Consider the following 21,662-nt stretch of genomic DNA (forward strand, 5'->3'; position numbering starts at 1 on the left):
TCTTTATGCATAAAAATATGGCATAACTGCTGCAAATATATATGTAGTTTTGCAGATATAGCTACTGATTCACTGTGCCCTGTGATTCACCATGCTCTGGTTTCCCCTAATCACTTTGTCAGAGTTTGGATGTTGAAAATACCTCTAATCACTTCTGGAAATACAGAGAACTGTTTCATCTGGACCCTTTTTTTCCCCTTTCTCTCTCTCCTGCACTGATGTGGAGAACGGATTTGAAACATCTTAAAAGGTAATTATTTGTAATGTTTATATTGTAATAGCTTGGTAAAACAGTTGCATGTTCATTCCTTCTATATAATCAGCTGTAAAAGTGTGTTTGATAGATTTAATAGCTTGAAATGAATCAGGAGCTCCGCTGTGTGTGCACTGATGCAGTGACTTGCACTCAAAACGAGCATTTAGGCAGAGCACCAGCTTGCAAAAGAGTGATTTTGCAGTCAATGACGGACAAACACAAAGTTAAAAGTTGGATCACAGTGTGAAGATGACTGTTTAAAGCTGCAGAAGAAATAAAGCCAGCGAGGCTGTGGATGAAAAGGAAGCCAGTGAGAAGGAGCACAGAGGCGGCTGTCCAGAAACACAGAATGGCAGCGCGCTCCAAAGAGCGATTTTGCAGACAGTAACGGATGAACACAAAGTAAAAGTTGGATCATGGTGTCAAATGTGTGTTTAAAGTCGCAGAAGAAATAAAGCCAGCGAGAGGAAGTACAGAGGCCACTGTCCAGGAACCCGTGGTTTGGTTCTGGCTGGTCTGGTGCATTTAATGACTCTGGAACACAGGTGAACAGCAGCCTGATGCCCAGCGCACGCTGGCCGGGATGTATAGGAGCGTCTATTTTTGGACTGCGTTTAAAAAAGGGGACATCTTGAATGGATGCTGTGAATTGAAAACCCACACTTTAAAGGGACCAAGTATGGGAGGGCTGGAGGTTTGGACCAAACCCATGCCTAAATGTGCACCAACGTCACATTACATGGCGCTACTTGGATCATATACGGCGACACAAGCCATTCGACGCTCGACGGGGCTCAAGTGACAGGTTGGTCATGGCTCAGTAGAGGCTGATACCTGACACATGTGAGGCACATAGAGGCACCTTAGTTGCAGATACATGACGGCTTAAAATGTGGGTCATTCTTTGAAGAATCGCTGACACACCCATACGTGGCTCATTATTCATGGCTTATTATTCTGTGGGACCGAGGCTTTAGTGTTTAAATGCAGAAGTGAAATTTCATTTTATGTTGTACAGTGAAATTAGGTACAATAAAGGCCGTTCCTCTGTAGTAAGATGGGGTGTTTTGAACATTGTTTGAGGCGTGCCCTGAATATTTTGATTTCGTTATGATAGTGTGTGGGTATGTTGATGTGATCCTGACGTAATTTCTTTGAGGTCAATGACGTTAACCTTTGCTCCCTTGAAAACTGAGTGCTGAATATGTGAATATGTTTCTATCCTACATTTTTAGAGTTATGAGGAGCCCAAAATGTCAAATGGACCAAAATAATTTGGCCCGGGTGTTTGGACCAACCATAGTAGGACATGGAACATCTGAACCATGTACGATGACCATCATAAAGGATGTCAACACTCAGCCAAAGGTTAGTCTCCCCTTATGTTGGTATGCAGTCTGGAAGGAGAAAAGGCTGTGAATAACAGTGAAACAGTTGTTCTGAGAAGCCCTTTTAATTAAGTGAGGTATTGTGTGGTTTTAATTAGATAAATGTTCAGAACACAATGTAGCACATGGGTACCTCAATGCTCAGGACCCCATCAGCTGGAAAACCCAACGGAACACCCACGTTTCCCCTGGCTGTGGTCGATCGATGGCTCCTTTCAGTAGACAGGGATGAACAAGTAGTTGGTGGTTGCCAGTTAGAATGCAGGGCCGTCCTATAGGATGGTCTGCATGGCAGTGATCTGTTTCTGTACCAGTGCATGCTTACAGAACTGACATGAAGAAAGTCCTCCTTTTTTCCCTTATATTTTTTTTCTTTCTTTCTCGCCATACATGTTCTCTGTCTGTGCATCTTCTCACTTGTTCAGTTCATCTTTCCAGACCCTATCCTTCTGTTCTTGCTTTGTTTCTCTTTCTGGATCAGTCCACTGTTTTTCTTTCTCCAGCTGAATTGGGTGCATCTCAGGAATGGTCTCCAGCCAATTAGGGTTTAAGGTCAATAGTGCAGCAGCTAAGAGAATATTTTGAGCAAAATCCTGAAAATGGTGATACAAGCATCGAATTCACCACAAATACTCCTTAGATATTACTCTTTTGAAAAACCAACAAGCCACATAAATTTTCAATAGGCGGCCAGGTAGGGGTCAATTGAAGAATTACACAGGGGTCAAAATTAAAAATGCTCAATTCAAATTGAAAACTACCCTACATTATTTGTCTCAGAAAGATTCCAAAAAGGTATAGTTTGGACAGTCTGTGACTGAATGTTCAAGAGTTATGGGGTAAAAACAGCAAAAATAGTGGCGAAGGTTAGTTTCAGTTTGTACAGGGGTCAAAAGTTAAAGTTGCTCTAATTTTGGTAAAAAATGGTGCAAATTATGAGTTGAGTTAACAGGGATTTACAAAGGAATAGCTTGGACCATGTATCATGCTCAGTTATCATGTTACAGGGTAACATATGTCACATGTCATAGAATCCAATGGACATTGACCTTGTTTGACCTTTACTTTGGAGACCAAGCATTCAACACAGTCAAAACTATTCCATTTATTAATCCTATTGTGTTTGACCCATACTTGGCCTCCAAAAGCATCGGAGTACCATCCACTTAGTTTTTTTGTTGCTGGGGTGGCAAGCAAATTGACTATCGTGACTTCAGCTCTGATAGATCTAGGAACAAACAGTAAACACTCTGGGCACCCTTGGGGCACAGGCTTCTTACCATTAACTGCCTTAACTTTATCCACTGTTCGTTCTCAGAGCCCAGGCTGTAAGAGGGAGTAAAGGTGAAGCTACTGAACAGTAACGACCATCGCGCTTGCCTGGCATTTAATCTTTTGGCTGTCCGTAAGTACTCTAGGTTCTTGTGGTCGGTCAGGATGAGAAAAGGTAACTGGGCCCCCTCCAGCCAGTGACGCCACTCCTCCAAAGCCACTTTAACGGCTAACAGCTTGTGGTCACCAATGTCATAGTTGTGCTTGGCAGGTGATAGCTTTCTTGATAAGAATGCACAGGGATGCAACTTATTATCAGAAAAACTAACCTTGGAATGCACCGCCCCTACCCCGACATCAGAGGCGTCAACGTCGACCACGAATTGCCAACCTGGGTCAGGGAGGAGAAGCACAGGTGCAGATGTAACACGTTTCTTTAGCTCTCGAAATACTACCACACTACCTCACACTTATGAGACCAGACAAAAGCCCGGTGAATGGAGGTAAGGTTGTGTAAAGGAGCCGCTACAGTACTAAAATTTTGTTTAAATCCACTGTAAAAATTGGCAAAGCCCAAAAACCTTTGAATGTCCTTCAATCAATCAATCAATCAATTTTTCTTATATAGCGCCAAATCACAACAAACAGTTGCCCCAAGGCGCTTTATATTGTAAGGCAAGGCCATACAATAATTATGTAAAACCCCAACGGTCAAAACGACCCCCTGTGAGCAAGCACTTGGCTACAGTGGGAAGGAAAAACTCCCTTTTAACAGGAAGAAACCTCCAGCAGAACCAGGCTCAGGGAGGGGCAGTCTTCTGCTGGGACTGGTTGGGGCTGAGGGAGAGAACCAGGAAAAAGACATGCTGTGGAGGGGAGCAGAGATCGATCACTAATGATTAAATGCAGAGTGGTGCATACAGAGCAAAAAGAGAAAGAAACAGTGTATCATGGGAACCCCCCAGCAGTCTACGTCTATAGCAGTATAACTAAGGGATGGTTCAGGGCAAAAACAGAGCTTAACAACTGGTACAGAAACATTTGTCTGCCGTTACAGAGGTCAGACGTTTCCTGTAGTTCTTGACCAAGTTTTCACACACTGCATACCATACTAATATAATCGCCAATGTCACCAAGTCATCCAGAGGCATACATGTTTAACTTATGGTTCAAATTTTAACCACTCATTTTAGACAAGTTATTTAAAATTATTGTCATGTCTGAAGTTTATAAAGTGAAAATATCAGATATATGTTTTCGTTTTAAAGTAATGTGCTAATTTTTAAGGTTTTGTGAGCACATGCTGTGCCAGGCAGCAATGCATTATGGGTAGCATAAGGTAATCTCAGAAGTTCACGACAGGACAAATGCATTTTAGACGCTCTCTTCAGGGTCCACAGATAACAGCATTAAACTCTAGTGCCTAAAACTCTCGTGAATATATTCTCTGGGTTTATAGACGTTAGTGTATTTGCGTTTGTTAAATTCCACGCATCTTAAATGTAGCAGACACGGATTATCTGGAATTTTGTTTGACATTTTTTCAAGGCCGCTACTGAAATTTACATGTTCTCTTCAGGCAGTCATCTTTATAAATCTCATTGGAATGGTACCAAACAAAAGTTCCAGCATCATCACCCTGCCCAATGCAGATTCAAGATTCATCACTGAATATGACTTTCATCCAGTCATCCACAGTCCACAATTGCTTTTCCTTAGCCCATTGTAACCTTGTTTTTTTCTGTTTAGGTGTTAATGATGCCTTTCGTTTAGCTTTTCTGTATGTAAATCCCATTTCCTTTAGGCGGTTTCTTACAGTTCGGTCACAGACGTTGACTCCAGTTTCCTCCCATTCGTTCCTCATTTGTTTTGTTGTACATTTTTCGATTTTTGAGACGTATTGAGAAAAAGAGAAAAGAATGCACTCTGCCTTCTTTTATACAGACATTCTCCTGCACTGATTAACTGAACTCAACCCACCAGCTGAAAATCATTAAGATCATCCATCTTGCTACACTTGGAACACGGTGGGGGCGTTAGTGAGCCCATAGGACATTACCAAATATTCATAATGGCAGGATGGTATGTTTAAGGCTGTCTTCCATTGTTCGCCTTCTCTAATCTGGACCAAATGGTAGGCATTACAGAGGTCTAATTTGGTGAAGATTTTGGCTCCCTGTAATAATTCAAAAGCTGAGGTAAGTAATGGAAGGGGATATTTGTTCTTTACAGTGACATCATTAAGACCCTTATAATCAATACACGGACGTAGAGATTTATCTTTTTTTTTTTTTCTTCAACGAAGAAAAAAACCTGCACCCACAGGCTAGGATGATGGACGGATGAGTCCCGCTGCGAGGGATCCTTCGATGTATTCTCCCATAGCTTGACGTTCCAGGCCTGATAAAGAAAATCATTTTCCCCGCGGGGAATTTGAACCGGGTAACAAATCAATGGGGCAGTAATAACTGCGGTGCGTTGGAAGAAATTTAGCCTTAGCTTTGCTAAATACATTAGCCAGATCATGGTAGCAGGTTAGAACTTCGGTAAGATCTGGATCTGAAGCGGCAGGCAGGACTTGGCAGTTTGTTAAATATTCTTGGTGCGACGTGGTCCCCAAGAAACAATATGGCCATTGGCCCAGTCAAATGTCAAATGTGTTGTATAAGCCAGGGGTGCCCCAATATAGCCTGGTGAGTCATATTATTGAATACATGAAAACTGATGGTCTCAGTGTGTTCATCAGAAAAAGTAAATTGTACCCTGACTGAGTTCTGTGAGTAATTCTTCCCAAAATACTGCCATCCACTGCTTTGACCTCTAGAGGGCACGAGAGATGGTGTTCAGGCATATATTCATAAGGTTCAGGTCCCTGACGAAAGAAGAGTGGAGCAAATTAACGTCTGAACCAGAGTCAACATAAACTGGCAACACGACTGACTGACCATTAGCAGAAAGTATAGCTTGCACAGAGTTTGTAGAAGGACAAAAAATCTGGTTTTGACTCACCCGGACTGCTGACTTATTTTGTGGACCACCCTTGACCTGACAACAGGCGATCTGATGTCCTTGCTGACCGCAGTAGAAACAGCGTCCCTCTAGCGGACATTGGCAGGGCTTTTCTGCCGTGGCCCAGGATGCAGCTCTTCCAGTCAGGTGGGATATCATGTACGCTATCTTCGCCCTTTTGTACCGGAACGTAGATGACATCAGCTCAAAGTGGAGTTCACACTGCATAATGAATGGCTGAACGTGTCCTGATTCCCCTGAGAATCGCTCTGGTGTGGAGAGCTGGTTACACATCACTGGGTTAATATTGGGTGATGACGTCTCTGAAGCTGAACCCAGAAGTGGGTTAGCAGTAGCTTCGGCTCGGAACGACTGTGGGAGTGGTGCATCCAAACGCTTCAGGAGTTGGCCCACCTGCATGTTTAGGGATGAGAGGAGCAGGTCTTGCCAGTTGGGGAGCTTGTCTGCGCAGCGTCAGCTGAGTGGGATCTGAATCTGCTGTGTCCACCATTGGCGAGATTGTTCTGACAAGCCAGTCGGCACCAGGTGGTCAGACACAAATGCAGGATTCAGGTCTCAGCTTAACTGAGTTTAATGTCAGGGCTGGCGTGGGTTGGTACACAAAAAGACAGTCCAGAAATAGCAACAGTAACCGAAGCATTAGGCAGCGACAGGATCCAAAAACAGGCAGGCAGGTTCATACACGGTAAAGCAAAAAAAGGCCTGTAAAAACTCTGACCACATGTTCAAAAGAGGCACAAGGCACAACAATCTTGCAAGTGAGAAAAGAAAGAGGAGTGGCTAATATAGAGGGCGTGATCAGGAGGAAAAGCACCACAGGTGTGTGAGGAAAGTTCCAGAAAGGAGGGTGTGCCAAGCAGGAAAGGAGGAGCAGAGAGAAACGCCAGACACCAAACACTCCACAACCGACAAGAGAAATCCCTTCACAAAATCCCAGTGTAAAAATACCCACATACCACAAACGAGAAAAAAACACAAACGATAAACCCCACAGACATAAATCACGACAGTGTCCATCAGATATGAATGTGCTTTTAGCTTTTTCAACATTATTTTATTAACTTACAGTTTGACAGAAACATGCAAAAAAGAACTTTGATATTACAAATATTACAACATAAATGTAATTTTTTTGTCTATTATTCTTGCTTTCAGCGTGTCTAAAACCACTCAAAATGAGTTAAAATAGGGCTTGGCAATAAAGTTTTAGAGGTATAAAGCCCTATAGCTCTGCCCTCTCAACCCTACCGGGGTGACCTGTGATCATGTAAATGGTCCGAGCTAGAACCCTTATATATATATATATATATATATATATATATATATATATATATATATATATACATACACAGTAGTGTTCAGAATAATAGTAGTGCTATGTAACTAAAAAGATTAATCCAGGTTTTGAGTATATTTCTTATTGTTACATGGCAAACAAGGTACCAGTAGATTCAGTAGAGTTACAAATCCAACAAGACGAAGCATTCATGATATGCACACTCTTAAGGCTATGAAATTGGGCTATTAGTAAAAAAAAAAAGTAGAAAAGGGGGTGTTCACAATAATAGTAGCATCTGCTGTTGATGCTACAAACTCAAAAGTATTATGTTCAAACTGCCTTTTTAGCAATCTTGTGAATCACTAAACTAGTATTTAGTTGTATAACCACAGTTTTTCATGATTTTTCACATCTGCAAGGCATTAATTTTGTTGGTTTGGAACCAAGATTTTGCTCGTTTACTAGTGTTCTTGGGGTCAGTCTTGTTGAAACACCCATTTCAAGGGCATGTCCTCTTCAGCATAAGGCAACATGACCTCTTCAAGTATTTTGACATGTCCAAACTGATCCATGATACTTGGTATGCGATATATAGGCCCAACACCATAGTAGGAAAAACATGCCCATATCATGATGCTTGCACCACCATGCTTCACTGTCTTCACTGTGAACTGTGGCTTGAATTCAGAGTTCGGGGGTCATCTCACAAACTGTCTGCGGCCCTTGGACCCAAAAAAACAATTTTACTCTCATCAGTCCACAAAATATTCCTCCATTTCTCTTTAGGCCAGTTGATGTGTTCTTTGGCAAATTGTAACCTCTTCTGCACATAGTAGAGAAGCTTGACTCTTCGACTGGACTGGGTTGCTTGACGTGAGGACGTTTCACTTCAAATCGCAGAAGCTTCCTCAGCTCAAATTCTTGCTCTGGTAGTCTGACTTCTGTCTTGACTCTTGTAGAGAAGAATAAACAGAAGCCACAAAAGCTGGCGTTTTAAACCTAATCAGACCCCTCCTACCGAGAGGCAAACTGCTATAGGCTAGTGACTAAACAATAGCTCTAATTACCACCTATTGTGCTCTAGTTAGCACCCTCCTAATGACAGGGCCGCTGTCCCTCCTAATGATGGGACGGGCGCCTCTCCTGATGGCTCCCTTGAAGACTCTCCTGATGATGTGAATGACTCATTACCATGAACAAAAGACTGAAACTGCTTTGACCTGAGTAACTCATTGTAAACAGGGGACAAAGCGTGTCTCAGACCCCCTCCCCAGTTAAGGCTGGGTTTCAACTGTTTACATAGAATGCCTCCTTGACCCCTCTCTCAAACCATTTCTTCGCTCTGGCTAAGATTTTAACTTCCTTGTCCTCAAATGTGTGGTTAGTGTCTTTAAGGTGGAGATGAACTGCAGACTGAGGTCCACTGGCGCCCTCTCTGCGGTGCTGGTATATCCTTTTGTGTAAAGGTTGCTTAGTCTCACCTATGTAGTGTTCGTTACAGTTTTCCTGACATCTGATAGAATACACTACATTGCTCTGTTTGTAACTAGAGATCCTGTCCTAAGGGTGAACTAATTTCTGTCTCAAGGTATTAACCGGTTTAAAGTAAACTGGGATTTTGTGCTGTCTGAAGATCCTCTGTAGTTTTTCCCCTACTCCTGCTAAATAAGGGAGAGACACTCCTCTTCTTCTTGTCTCCGTCTCCTGTCTATCTGGGACTTCTGCACTTTGTCCAGGGACCATCGTGGGCACCCACATACTGTGAGGGCTTTCTGGACAAGTTGTTGTTCTTTGGCCCTTCCCTCTGCAGTTGTGGGCACCTGTAGGGCTCTGTGTTGAAGAGTCCTGATCACCCCGAGCTTGTGTTCAAGGGGGTGGTTTGAGCCAAAGAGCAGATATTGGTCAGTATGAGTGGGTTTTCTGTAAACCCCTGTCTGGAGCTGCCTGTTCTCTCCAATCGTAACATCACAGTCCTAGAAGGCTAAATGGTTGTTTCTGGCATCCTCACATATGAACTTGATATTGGAGTCGACCAAGTTAATTTGTAACCTCTTCTGCACATGTCTTTTATTTAACAGAGGGACTTTGCGGGGGATTCTTGCAAATAAGTTAGCTTCACACAGGCGTCTTCTAACTGTCACAGCACTTACAGGTAACTCCAGACTGTCTTTGTTCATCCTGGAGCTGATCAATGGGTGAGCCTTTGCCATTCTGGTTATTCTTCTATCCATTTTGATGGTTGTTTTCCATTTTCTTCCACGCGTCTCTGGCTTTTTGTCCATTTTAAAGCATTGGAGATCATTGTAGATGAACAGCCTATAATTTTTTGCACCTGCGTATAAGTTTTCCCCTCTCCAATCAACTTTTTAATCAGTCTACGCTGTTCTTCTGAACAGTGTCTTGAACGTCCCATTTTTCTCAGGCTTTCAAAGAGAAAAGCATGTTCAACAGGTGCTGGCTTCATCCTTAAATAGGGGACACCTGATTCACATCTGTTTGTTCCACAAAATTGATGAACTCACTGACTGAATGCCACACTACTATTATTGTGAACACCCCCTTTTCTACTTTTTTTTTACTAATAGCCCATTTCATAGCCTTAAAGTAGACCTGCATTGAAATAAATGTGGTCAGATCTCAGAAAGAAATAGCTGATATGTATTTATAAGACCCTTATGAATGCAGTAAAGTAAATCTGCAAGGCCAAATTTGTAATTCAGTGGAGAAATCTTCATTTAAAAATAAATTTGCAGCTAAAATTTGGCCCTCAGCGAAAACTGTTTGTACATCTGGGTCATTGCAGTGACGTCCGGCAGAAGACGGAGCGCTCCCGCCTTCAGTCCGATCCCGCATTGAAATTGATTGTATCTGTTAGTAATGTTACTGTTATACACATCCTGGTTTCAGCATCCAAAAGTAAGCTGCAATGAATGTGAGCTACAGCTCTGCATGCTCAGATCAGCGGCAACATCGACAGCGGGTGACGTTCTTCCCCGACGCCTCGCTCTCTGCCTCCGCTGCGCTTACTGAGCCGGCACCACATCCCTGTCTACTGAATGGAGGTGCAGCCAACTTGGCACAAGTCCAGAGAATACGCTCGCTGTTTTGATGCGGAACGGCCGGTGACACCTGTAGCTGCAAGGACAGACTTTCCGCAGCGCCGCACATCTCGGTAATCGAGCCGCAGATCTCCGTGGCCACTGAGAGGTTTATATCTTTTTAATGACTTGAATTCTTTGCAGGTCCCGCCTTCGTACCCCGCAACAGTAACACAGGAGGCGAAAGACAGTAGATTTTCAATGCAGCACCACTCAATCAAACAGGCGTATGAAAAAGTCCCCAAATATGAAGTTTTAAAAAAAGTAGATCCTTCCGTATAAGACAAGAAAAAGGTGTAGATGCAAACTGACGTAAATCCACAAATTACAGTTGGCATGTGCAATGCATGCTGGGATAGGGTCTTTTCCCTGACGTCTCGTCAGTGTCCCGGATGTGATGACAGTTTTGCGGAGGGCTAAATTTTAGCTGTAAATTTGTCATTTTTAAATGAAGACTTCTCTGTTGAATGACAGATCTGGGCTTGCAGATTTACTTAACTACATTCAGAAGGATCTTATGTGTAAATATAAGTTATTTTTTGGTCCAAAGATCTGACTGCATTTATTTCAATGCAGGTCTACTTTAAGAGTGTGCATATCATGAATGATTGGTCTTGTTGGATTTGTGAGAATCTACTGAATCTACTGGTACCTTGTTTCTCATGTAAGAATAAGAAATATACTCAAAACCTGGATTAATCTTTTTAGTCACATAGCACTACTATTATTCTGAACACTACTGTGTGTATATATATATATATATATATATATATATATATAGAGAGAGAGAGAGAGAGAGAGAGAGAGAGAGAGAGAGAGAGAGAGAGAGAGAGAGAGCTCAGCATAAATGACTACACCCCAACAGATTTATCAGAAAACCTTGTATTTCCTATCAGAATTAACATTTTCTTTAAGACACTATACAACAAAAAAAAACTCACATTAATGTAGTCCATTGATTGCAAACAAAATGTTAATTTGCACACACAAGAAGCATTTTTCATCACCAATTCATTTAAGACCATGTTGCAAAAATGAATACACCCCAATGAAAGTCTTAGGAGCAAAGCAAAATCAAAATCAGAATTGACAGTAACTCAACCACAGGTGAGTCTGATTATTCACTACACAGGTATCCAGCAGACAGTTGATGATAAAGGGGCATTAAGAAATGAATCTCGCTCCCATTTCATGCCATCAGCAATGGCAGCAGATGTAAGAGAAATGTCATAAGGCCTCAGAAAGAAAAAAATTTCTGATGAGAATGGTTGAAGAAAATGGCCATGCAAGTTCACTGCAGTTAGCTATAGAAGTAGAAAGCCTAACTGGGGTGATTGTTTCTCATGACACAATACGGCGTACACAGCAGAGGTGTTGTCCATGTAGGAAGCCTTTCCTAAAGCCCATGAACAAAAAAAACCCGCTATTTGCTAGGGCCCATGCTGAAAAAGATGAAGACTACTGGGACTCTATACTCTCGAGTGATAAATAAATGATAAATGTTAAGATAAGTGTTTTTGAAACTGATGGCTTCAAAACTGTATGGCGTTGCAAAGGTGTGGAGTACAATGAAAAATGTGTGGTACCTACAGTGAAGCATAGTGTGTCCTCACTGTCAGCTGGACCTCGAGGGATGCAAAAATATGGCTTAGAGTTTATTTTAATGAAGGCTCACATGTATTCTGTCACATTAGTTCATACATTATAATTAACTAAAGTTACCCACCTGGAGATCTGCCCTGACCTGCATTGCATGAACACCTGCTGTCTGTGTTTCACCTGATGCTGAAACTCAAGCCCAGGCTAGGTGATCAGGGACTTTAAGGCTTCTGCTGGACTGTACGTCTGCCTTAAGGTCAATAAGTTGTGTCCCAAAACCTCTTTTAACAGAACAGGACTGACCTCATTACTGTCCAGGTCCTGATACGCCTCAGAACTTTTACAATTGTTCATTGTCTCCCCGTCCGAAGCGAGAGCTAAGAAAGTAGCAAAAAATGCTACCGTATGTTATCTTAGGCCTCTTCTTCGTGTTGTTCTCTCACCTCTCTATATTTGTAGACACGGGATTTATGTCTCTAACCCTTATAGAAAGTGGATTAGCATGAACAGTTAACATGTAAACAAACGCCGGTTCCGGTTCATACCGGAAGCCTCACCCATAAATCACACAAGGCCTCGCGCAGTTGAGCACGTTGCTTGGCAGCATGCTGACATTGATGTGGGTGATGTGAGGCATCATTGTAAAGCCATTCGAGCACCTGCTTTGGACAGAAAAGCACAATATAAATGCAGTCCATTTAGTTTTCAAGTGTTAGGTCAATGTCGTCAGAACCTGAGCACTGATATTAGAGTAAATAAGTAATGTTTATTTATATAGCACCTTTCGCAGACAAGGAGAGTCACAAGGTGCTTCACAGACGACACACACAGATAAAAATTCTGAGAATAAAATACATTGTACATCACAATAAAATAACATTAAGACACACACAGTGGTCATAAAACAGCCCTCTCACTACTAAGGTTTGAATGCCTGGAGAAAGAAATGGGTTTTAAGTTTACTCTTAAAAACATCGACAGAGTCCAGCGAACAAAGAGACAAAGGGAGATCATTCCAGAGCCTCGGCGCAACGGCCTGGAAAGAGCGATCTCCTCTGGTCTTAAAGTGGGTACGAGGGACCCTCAGAAGGTTCTGATCCACTGACCTCAGGCTCCGAGCAGAAGCGTAGGGACATTACAGGTCTCTAATGTAGGGGGGAGCTTGACCATACAAAGCTCTAAAAGTCAACACTTGGATCTTAAAATGGAAACGCAACGACACTGGGAGCCAATGAAGAGACTTTAAAATAGGAGAAATATGAGTCCTTCTGTTTGAGTGAGACAGCAGCCTTGCTGCAGAATTTTTGACCTGCTGCAGACAGGACAGCTCCTTTTTGTTCAGACAGGAAAACAAACTGTTGCAGTAGTCCAAACGAGAAGATACAAATGCATGAATAATCAACTCAAGATCATCTTTTGAAACAATTGATCTGAGATTGGAAATCTTCCTCAGCTGGTAGAAACAGTTTTTGGTTAGCTGCGTGGAATGATACTCAAATTACATTTCTTTATCAAAGATAACACCTAGGTTTCTCAGGCTAGATTTTGCAGATGAGCTCAAAAGACCTAAATACTGTTTAATCCCCGGAATGACATCATCGGGGACAACCACCAGCACCTCGGTTTTATCCAAATTTAACTGCAGGGAATTTGCACCGAGCCATTGTTTTTATTTTCTCAAGGCAGTTCAGTAGAGTGTCAATTTCTGGATCTCAGAGGCTTTAAATGAGCAGTAAATTTGGTGTCATCAGCAAATAAATGATAAACATCAACGAACTCCTGGATAATCTTTCCCAAGTGGAAAACATAGAGCAAAACCAAAACTGGGCCCAAAAGAGAACCCTGGGGTACACCACACGTCCAACTGGCAGGTCAGAAATGATCTGATTTGCAGTGACACTAAAGCTATGACCTGACAAATAAGAGATGAACCACGCTAGAATGGCCCCAGAGTAGGGAGAAATGCATATTTTTAATAATTGTTATCACTGGATTATTAATTCACTGTTTTGGTTATATTCAGCTGATCTACTGTACTTAAAATGCTTTTCTTTTTGTCCTTAAAAATATACATTTTATTGGTTTAAACAGTGCTATCTGCAACAGTCTTTAAATGTTGGCACTTTTCTAAAATACCGGACCAGCATTAAAGATCCAGAGTAGAGAAATCTGTTGTTGTGATTAACTGGATTCAGTATTAATGTAAAAAAGAAAAAAATGGCATGTTGTTTACAACTCTGGATGGATCACAGCTTCTTGTTTTCATGTCAGGTGGTTGGTCGCTTGCTGTCCTTGCCTGAAGAATACTGGAAGCATCTCCTTGCCAATCCCAACACTCAAGCCATGTCTTCCACAAATGAGACCGAACGCCAGGGTGATGGATGTGGTATGGACTTTCCAAAGAGCAAATGTTAAACATTGAATAATTTTTTTGATATTTTGCATTTTAATTTTTTTAACACTCCGGTTTTATTCTGAAATAACTTGTAAATTAAAATCTGGGAAGTATTACTTCTCACATTCCTCATGATCATCCTCATCTCCTCCACACTTTTAATAAAATTGTAACTTTGTAAATGCTTAACTTAATTCATCAGATTTCTAAAAAAAAAAAAAAAGAGAATTTTTGTCCGAAATTTCAAAAAGTGAAAATTCCTTATTATTCCTTATGAACATTTTGGATTTTATTTCTGATGATTATGGTCGACAGCTAAAAAAAAAAAAGGGAGGGGGGTATCTCATTGCAATATTTCATTATGAATTTCACTAACTTGCTGTTTATGTAGTATAAATCCCAAGAATCTGTCTGATTTAGTACACATAGCTACAGTTACGGGGAAGACTGCTGAGTTGTGTAGAAGACCCTCACTGGCATCCTCCATTAGGAGGAGAAGTCACAGAAGGTCACTGCTGAAAGGGCTATCTGTTCAGAGAGTGCAGTGTCAAAGCATATTCACGGGAAGTTGACTGGAAGGAAAAGATGCATGAGCAACAGGGATGACCACATCCTTGAAGATTGTCAAACAAAGCCAATTCAAGAACTTGGTGGTGGGGTTTTCAAAAAGAGTGGGCCGAGGCTGAAGAAGGCTGAAGTGCGTCAAGTGCCACCATGCACAGACATGTCCAGGAAATGGGCTAGAGATGTCACATTCCCATTGTCAAGCCACTGCTAAACCGGAGACAATGTGACAAGCATCTTTCCTAGGCCAAGGAAGAAAAAAGAGCTGGAACACTGTTCAGTGGTCCAAAGTCCTCTTTTACATGAAGCAAATTTTACATTTCATTTGGAAATCCATATCCCAGAGTCTGGATGAAGAGTGGAGAGGCACAGACTTTAAGTTGCTTGAAGTCCAGTGTGAAGTTTCCATAGTCACTGATGATTTGGGGTGGCATGTTACTAGATGTTACTCGTATCTGCTGCTGTTGGTCCATTGTGTTTAATCACGTCCAAAATCAATGCAGCCATCAACCAGAAGACTTTAGAGCACCTCATGCTTCCATTTGCCCAAACACTATATTTAGATGCTGAATTCCTTTTCCAGCATGACTTGGCACCTCCCCTTAGTGCCAAAACCACGATTAACTGGCTTGCTTACCATGGAATTACAACACTTGCTTGGTCCCATAGACAATACCCCATTGAGAATTGATGACCCAGACTGGCTAATACAGAGCAGAACAGTCCTGATCATGAAGTATCCCCATAAGGGAATGACACCCTTGAACTACCGGCCAGTTACCTGCCTCTCAACAGCATGGAAGCTCCTCTGTCATTATCAAAGCTGTGATGAGTAGGCACATGAGTCAGCACATGAGCACAGCTCAGAGGGTCATTGGAAATGATGCCAGGGGGTGAAAGCATCAGATACCTGTTGACACCACAACTCTAAGACCAGGCAGACCAACCTGAGGATAGCCTGGATTGACTACAAGAAAGCCTCAATGCCCCAAACAGTGGGGAAAATAAGTGTTTGAACCCCTGTCAGTTTTTCAGGTTTTCCCACCTACAAAGAATGGAGAGGTCTGTAATTTTTATCGTAGGTACACTTCAACTGTGAGAGACAGAATCTTAAAAAAAAAAAAAAAGAAAAAAAATCCAGAAAATCACATTGTATGATTGTTAAATAATTAATTTGCATTTTGTTGCATGAAATAAGTATTTGAGCCCCTACCAACAAGCAAGAATTCTGGCTCACACAGACCTGTTAATGTTTCTTTAAGAAGCCCTCTTATTCTGCACTCTTTACCTGTATTAATTGCACCTGTTTAAACTTGTTACCTGTTACTTGACACCTGTTCACACACTCAATCAATCACACTCCAACCTGTCCACCATAGCCAAGACCAAAGAGCTGTGTAAGGACACCAAGAACAAAACTGTAGACCTGCACAAGGCTGGGATGGACTACACAAGAAGACAACAACTGTTATGAATATTTATTAGAAAGTGGAAGAAACACAAGATGACTGTCAGTCTCCTTTGGTCTGGGATTCCATGCAAGATCTCACTTTGTGGGCTAAGGATGATTCTGAGAAAGCTCAGAACTACACAGGAGGACCTGGTCAATGACCTGAAGAGAGCTGGGACCACAGTCACAAAGATTACATTAGTAACACAGTAACATGACAGTAACTGTCACAGTTTAAAATCCTGCAGGGCAGCAAGGTCCCCCTGCTCAAGCCACCACATGTCCTGGCCCATTTGAAGTTCACCAGTGACCATCTGGATGATCCAGAGGAGGCATGGGAGAAGGTCATGTGGTCAGATGAGACCACAGGTCGTGGAGTGGTCTGGCCAGTCTCCAGACCTGAACTCAATAGAAAATCTTTGGAGGGAGCTGAAACTCCAAACCTGAAAGATTTGGAGAAGATCTGTATGAAGGAGTGGACCAAAATCCCTGTTGCAGTGTGTGAAAACTTGGTCAAGAACTACAGGAAACGTCTGACCTCTGTAACGGCAGACAAATGTTTCTGTACCAGTTGTTAAGCTCTGTTTTTGCCCTGAACCATCCCTTAGTTATACTGCTATAGACGTAGACTGCTGGGGGGTTCCCATGATGCACTGTTTCTTTCTCTTTTTGCTCTGTATGCACCACTCTGCATTTAGTGATCGATCTCTGCTCCCCTCCACAGCATGTCTTTTTCCTGGTTCTCTCCCTCAGCCCCAACCAGTCCCAGCAGAAGACTGCCCCTCCCTGAGCCTGGTTCTGCTGGAGGTTTCTTCCTGTTAAAAGGGAGTTTTTCCTTCCCACTGTAGCCAAGTGCTTGCTCACAGGGGGTCGTTTTGACCGTTGGGGTTTTACATAATTATTGTATGGCCTTGCCTTACAATATAAAGCGCCTTGGGGCAACTGTTTGTTGTGATTTGGCGCTATATAAAAAAAAATTGATTGATTGATTGATTGTTTTTCTAGGGGGTCAAATACTTATTTTACGCAATTAAATGCAAATTAATTATTTAAAAATCATACAGTGTGATTTTCTGGATTATTTTTTTTTTTATTCTGTCTCTCACAGTTGAAGTGTACCTACGATAAAAATTACAGACCTCTCCATTCTTTGTAGGTGGGAAAACCTGCAAAATTGACAGGGGGTCAAATACTTATTTTCCCCACTGTATATGGATGGAGTGCTTGGCACAGTACAAGACTAATGCACTGATAACATTCATTGGGAGTCCAACGGGACTCTGGAAGACATCACTTGGAATATACCAAGGTCATGCACTGCATAGGCCTCAACACCCTCAGCCAATGCGTCACAAAGAGCAGATACAGATATCGATTCAGGAGTGGAGTGACCATCAGCCACCTCCTGTACATCACAGACCTGAGCAGCTACAGAGCTGTTCAGGTCTATAGCTATTCCTACCGGAACAGCTAAGATACTGCACTGAACCCTCAAACTGCAAGACCACTGGTAAAGGACCCGAGCTTGAGAAACACACACCCTGGGGGTGGGGTGAGAGGGAGAATGTACCAATATATGGTACATGTGGTATGGTAGTTAGTACTGCCCCCATGTGTCTGTCTGACGTACCTAAACATAATGTTCCAGAGGTGTTCTATTTAATTTAGGTCAAGTGAATGTGGGAGCCAGTCAATGGTATCAATTCCTTCATCCTCTAGAAACTACCTGCATACTCTCACCACATGAGGCAAAAGACAATATCATGCCCCAGGAGAAACCCAGGACTCACTTGCACCATTGCAGGGTCTGACAGTGGGTCCAAGAATCTCATCCTGATACCTAATAGCAGTCAGGGTGCCGTTGTCTACCTGTGCATCCTTCCAGGTATATGCCTTCCCAGACCATCACTGACCAACCACCAGACCGGTCATACTGAATGATGTTGCAGGTAGCACAGTGTTATGCGTCAGGACTGGGACTGTTCAGTCATTCCCAGGTCCACCATTTCATCTGGGAATCAACCCACTACTAAGGGACCACCATGACTGTGTGTGTGTGTGTACTGTATGTAAACACTTAATAGATTTGGCTGCATGAAAAGATAGTTTCTTGGGGCTGGGCATGGTCTAATTAAATGGTAGATCATGATGTGAGCCACATGGCATGATGTTGGATGGCTGTATTGGCATTTGCTGGTTTGTACCTCTGTGCTGCAGTGACCTGCTCACACAGCACTGGGTTGTTTTGAACACCGAGACAGAGCGTGAGGCCCAGACACACAGCTTCACAAGTCATCTAATTCCCCGCCTTGCACGTGTGGCTTGCAAATGCTCCACGCACCCCCATGTTTCCAACAGACATGTCCTGACTCTGTCCCATCCTTAATGTCTGCACTCTCTGGTTGACATACTTTAAGTTTTGAGTCATCATTGCTCAATTGGATGTACAGAGACATCTTTTGTGATCTGCTGTTAACTTTTCTTCTGTCTGTTTGAAATGGAGGTAATGTCAGCCAGCACTCAGATTGGGTCTATACACTGCGCCCTCTACTGAATAAAAGTGGTGCAGCATGTCCACTTCACTTCAACCAGTAATTGACTATACAGATGTTTGGACTTTTTAAAGCAATTTCATATTTTAAAATTAAATGTTGTGATAGTGTGAGTATAGATGTGCAGACTTGAATGTTCTCTGTGGTTTTGGTGCCCACTTGCACTTGCTGCCAGGTCAGAATGTTGATCAATGGTCCCAAACTCATTCTCGAAAGGGCTGACAAAGTGTACATGCACTGCAAAAAAGGTCCCTCTCAAAATAAGAAAAAATAATCCAAAATCTAGCCAAACTGTGTTGTATGAAGCAAAAAAGAAAAAAATCTGCCAATGGGGTAAGAAAAATTTACTTTGTTAGCATTCTCAAAAGTAGTAAAATGTTTCGGCACTGAATAATCAAAATGTGCCTTAAAACTAGACAGAGTTCTTATTTTAAGATTAGCCTCTGTCTTAAAATAAGGAAAACAATCTTGTTCCATTGCTTGGATGATTTGAAATCTGTTGCCTTTCCATGTTACCGGTTAAATCAATCAATCAATCAATTTTTTTATATAGCGCCAAATCACAACAAACAGTTGCCCCAAGGCGCTTTATATTGTAAGGCAAGGCCATACAATAATTATGTAAAACCCCAACGGTCAAAACGACCCCCTGTGAGCAAGCACTTGGCTACAGTGGGAAGGAAAAACTCCCTTTTAACAGGAAGAAACCTCCAGCAGAACCAGGCTCAGGGAGGGGCAGTCTTCTGCTGGGACTGGTTGGGGCTGAGGGAGAGAACCAGGAAAAGACATGCTGTGGAGGGGAGCAGAGATCGATCACTAATGATTAAATGCAGAGTGGTGCATACAGAGCAAAAAGAGAAAGAAACAGTGCATCATGGGAACCCCCCAGCAGTCTACGTCTATAGCAGCATAACTAAGGGATGGTTCAGGGTCACCTGATCCAGCCCTAACTATAAGCTTTAGCAAAAAGGAAAGTTTTAAGCCTAATCTTAAAAGTAGAGAGGGTGTCTGTCTCCCTGATCTGAATTGGGAGCTGGTTCCACAGGAGAGGAGCCTGAAAGCTGAAGGCTCTGCCTCCCATTCTACTCTTACAAACCCTAGGAACTACAAGTAAGCCTGCAGTCTGAGAGCGAAGCGCTCTATTGGGGTGATATGGTACTACGAGGTCCCTAAGATAAGATGGGACCTGATTATTCAAAACCTTATAAGTAAGAAGAAGAATTTTAAATTCTATTCTAGAATTAACAGGAAGCCAATGAAGAGAGGCCAATATGGGTGAGATATGCTCTCTCCTTCTAGTCCCCGTCAGTACTCTAGCTGCAGCATTTTGAATTAACTGAAGGCTTTTTAGGGAACTTTTAGGACAACCTGATAATAATGAATTACAATAGTCCAGCCTAGAGGAAATAAATGCATGAATTAGTTTTTCAGCATCACTGAAAAACTAATTCAGCTTAAATACAGCTTGATATTTGCTGGAACAAAACAAGATACATTTTTCCCAAAAATCTCGTAAGACATTTTTTCTTAACTAAAAAAATGCTTGACGAGATTATTTTTCTATGTAGACAGAAATTAAGTCAAATTTTCTTTAAGCAAGTCTTTGTTTTGTTTTGTTTTTTTTTGTTTGTTTGTTTTTTTACTTTGTAGATATCAGTTTTTGCAGTGTGTTTTGTTTTTTGTGTTTGTGGGGGGTTTTTCTGTTGTTTGTGTGAATCCACAGACTCTGCCAGGTTTTAAAGTTTAACGCTAAGAAAATTGTCAGCATTTCTCATATTACAGAACTCTGCAGGTACACTTTGAACTCAGATGAACAGATGGGCAAAGTTGCAAAGATTTTCTCATGTATTTTCCAGGCCGTTTCTTCGAACCATTAACATCTCCAGAACTGAGCATCTACCTTAAAACTGCAGGCAGAAGGAAAGTAATGAACCTCGGCAGTGCTTTCTCGAGCAGGTAAGATCAATCCAAAAGGCAAAATATTCCACTATCTCCAGCTCTGTCACAGGCAGCGGAAAGGCTGTGTGCAGGCCGAAGGATTTTCAGGCTTGTCTCTGAAAGAAAGAATCAAGGCATTGACCGTTTGTCAAATAACAGGCTTATTATTACGAAGCTTCAGACACTCTGTCAACCAGGGTGCTCTGATTGGGACAGTGTAAAGTGCGGCTTTCTGACCTATGCTTTTAACCACGTCAGGGCAGGGGGCGTGTGTCTAAAGAGTGCATCTGTTCAGATATAAACACAGTCAGTTAAAAAGAAACAGGTTGTAAAAACAAAGTCCCAAATGAATGCTGAATGATTGCCCTTCTGTCTCCAAGAATGACAGGGCTGTGATGGTCAAAGAGTCCCTTTCATCTAAGAGAATGTCTTTTCATTGTGGCGTGGATAAAGTTAGATCTAGTCGTGATGTAAGTTCCTACATACGTATATCTATTCTGGATGTAAGTTTAGATCTCTTCTACATATAAACCTGTATCCTTGTGCACAGTCTGCAGACTAAGATATAAGTTCATATCATGAATTATGACTATTTCTTGTCAGCAGTGAGCTTTATACATCCTCCTTATTCACACAAGTTGACCATGGTGTTGCTGACCGAACGGTCCCCCTAAAAATCGGTCCCCCCTGATGACGCGGTTCACTGATTATCACCTCGTTTCTCATATCTGAAGCTTTAGTATAGCAATCATTTTCACATAAATTCAGCATTATTTCATCATAAAAGTGGGAGGAAGCAATCAGAGCGCCGCGGCTACACAAGCTGCTAGCTGATGATTCA

The 21,662-nt window shown here is 42.1% G+C and overlaps 1 protein-coding gene across 1 annotated transcript; it reads left to right on the forward strand.

Moving 5' to 3' along the window:
• The first annotated feature begins 1,495 nt into the window (after window positions 1-1,495).
• On the forward strand, window positions 1,496-21,390 carry LOC117509721 (rac GTPase-activating protein 1-like). Its single transcript, XM_034169438.1, has 4 exons — window positions 1,496-1,624; window positions 14,194-14,308; window positions 20,740-20,839; window positions 21,372-21,390. The coding sequence occupies exons 1-4, from the start codon at window positions 1,496-1,498 to the stop codon at window positions 21,388-21,390; spliced, it is 363 nt and encodes a 120-aa protein (XP_034025329.1).
• The last annotated feature ends 272 nt before the right edge of the window (window positions 21,391-21,662 follow it).

The sequence above is a fragment of the Thalassophryne amazonica genome, chromosome 5 (genome assembly GCF_902500255.1).
Source record: "Thalassophryne amazonica chromosome 5, fThaAma1.1, whole genome shotgun sequence".
Lineage (NCBI taxonomy): Eukaryota > Metazoa > Chordata > Actinopteri > Batrachoidiformes > Batrachoididae > Thalassophryne > Thalassophryne amazonica.

Bases quoted from the DNA above. Each gene is read 5' to 3' on its own strand.
- LOC117509721 (XM_034169438.1), top strand. From the start codon at position 1,496: ATGAGGAGCCCAAAATGTCAAATGGACCAAAATAATTTGGCCCGGGTG. The intron at 1,625-14,193 runs GTTAGTCTCCCC...TTTTCATGTCAG, and splicing joins ATGTCAACACTCAGCCAAAG to GTGGTTGGTCGCTTGCTGTC. The intron at 14,309-20,739 runs GTATGGACTTTC...TGTATTTTCCAG, and splicing joins ACGCCAGGGTGATGGATGTG to GCCGTTTCTTCGAACCATTA.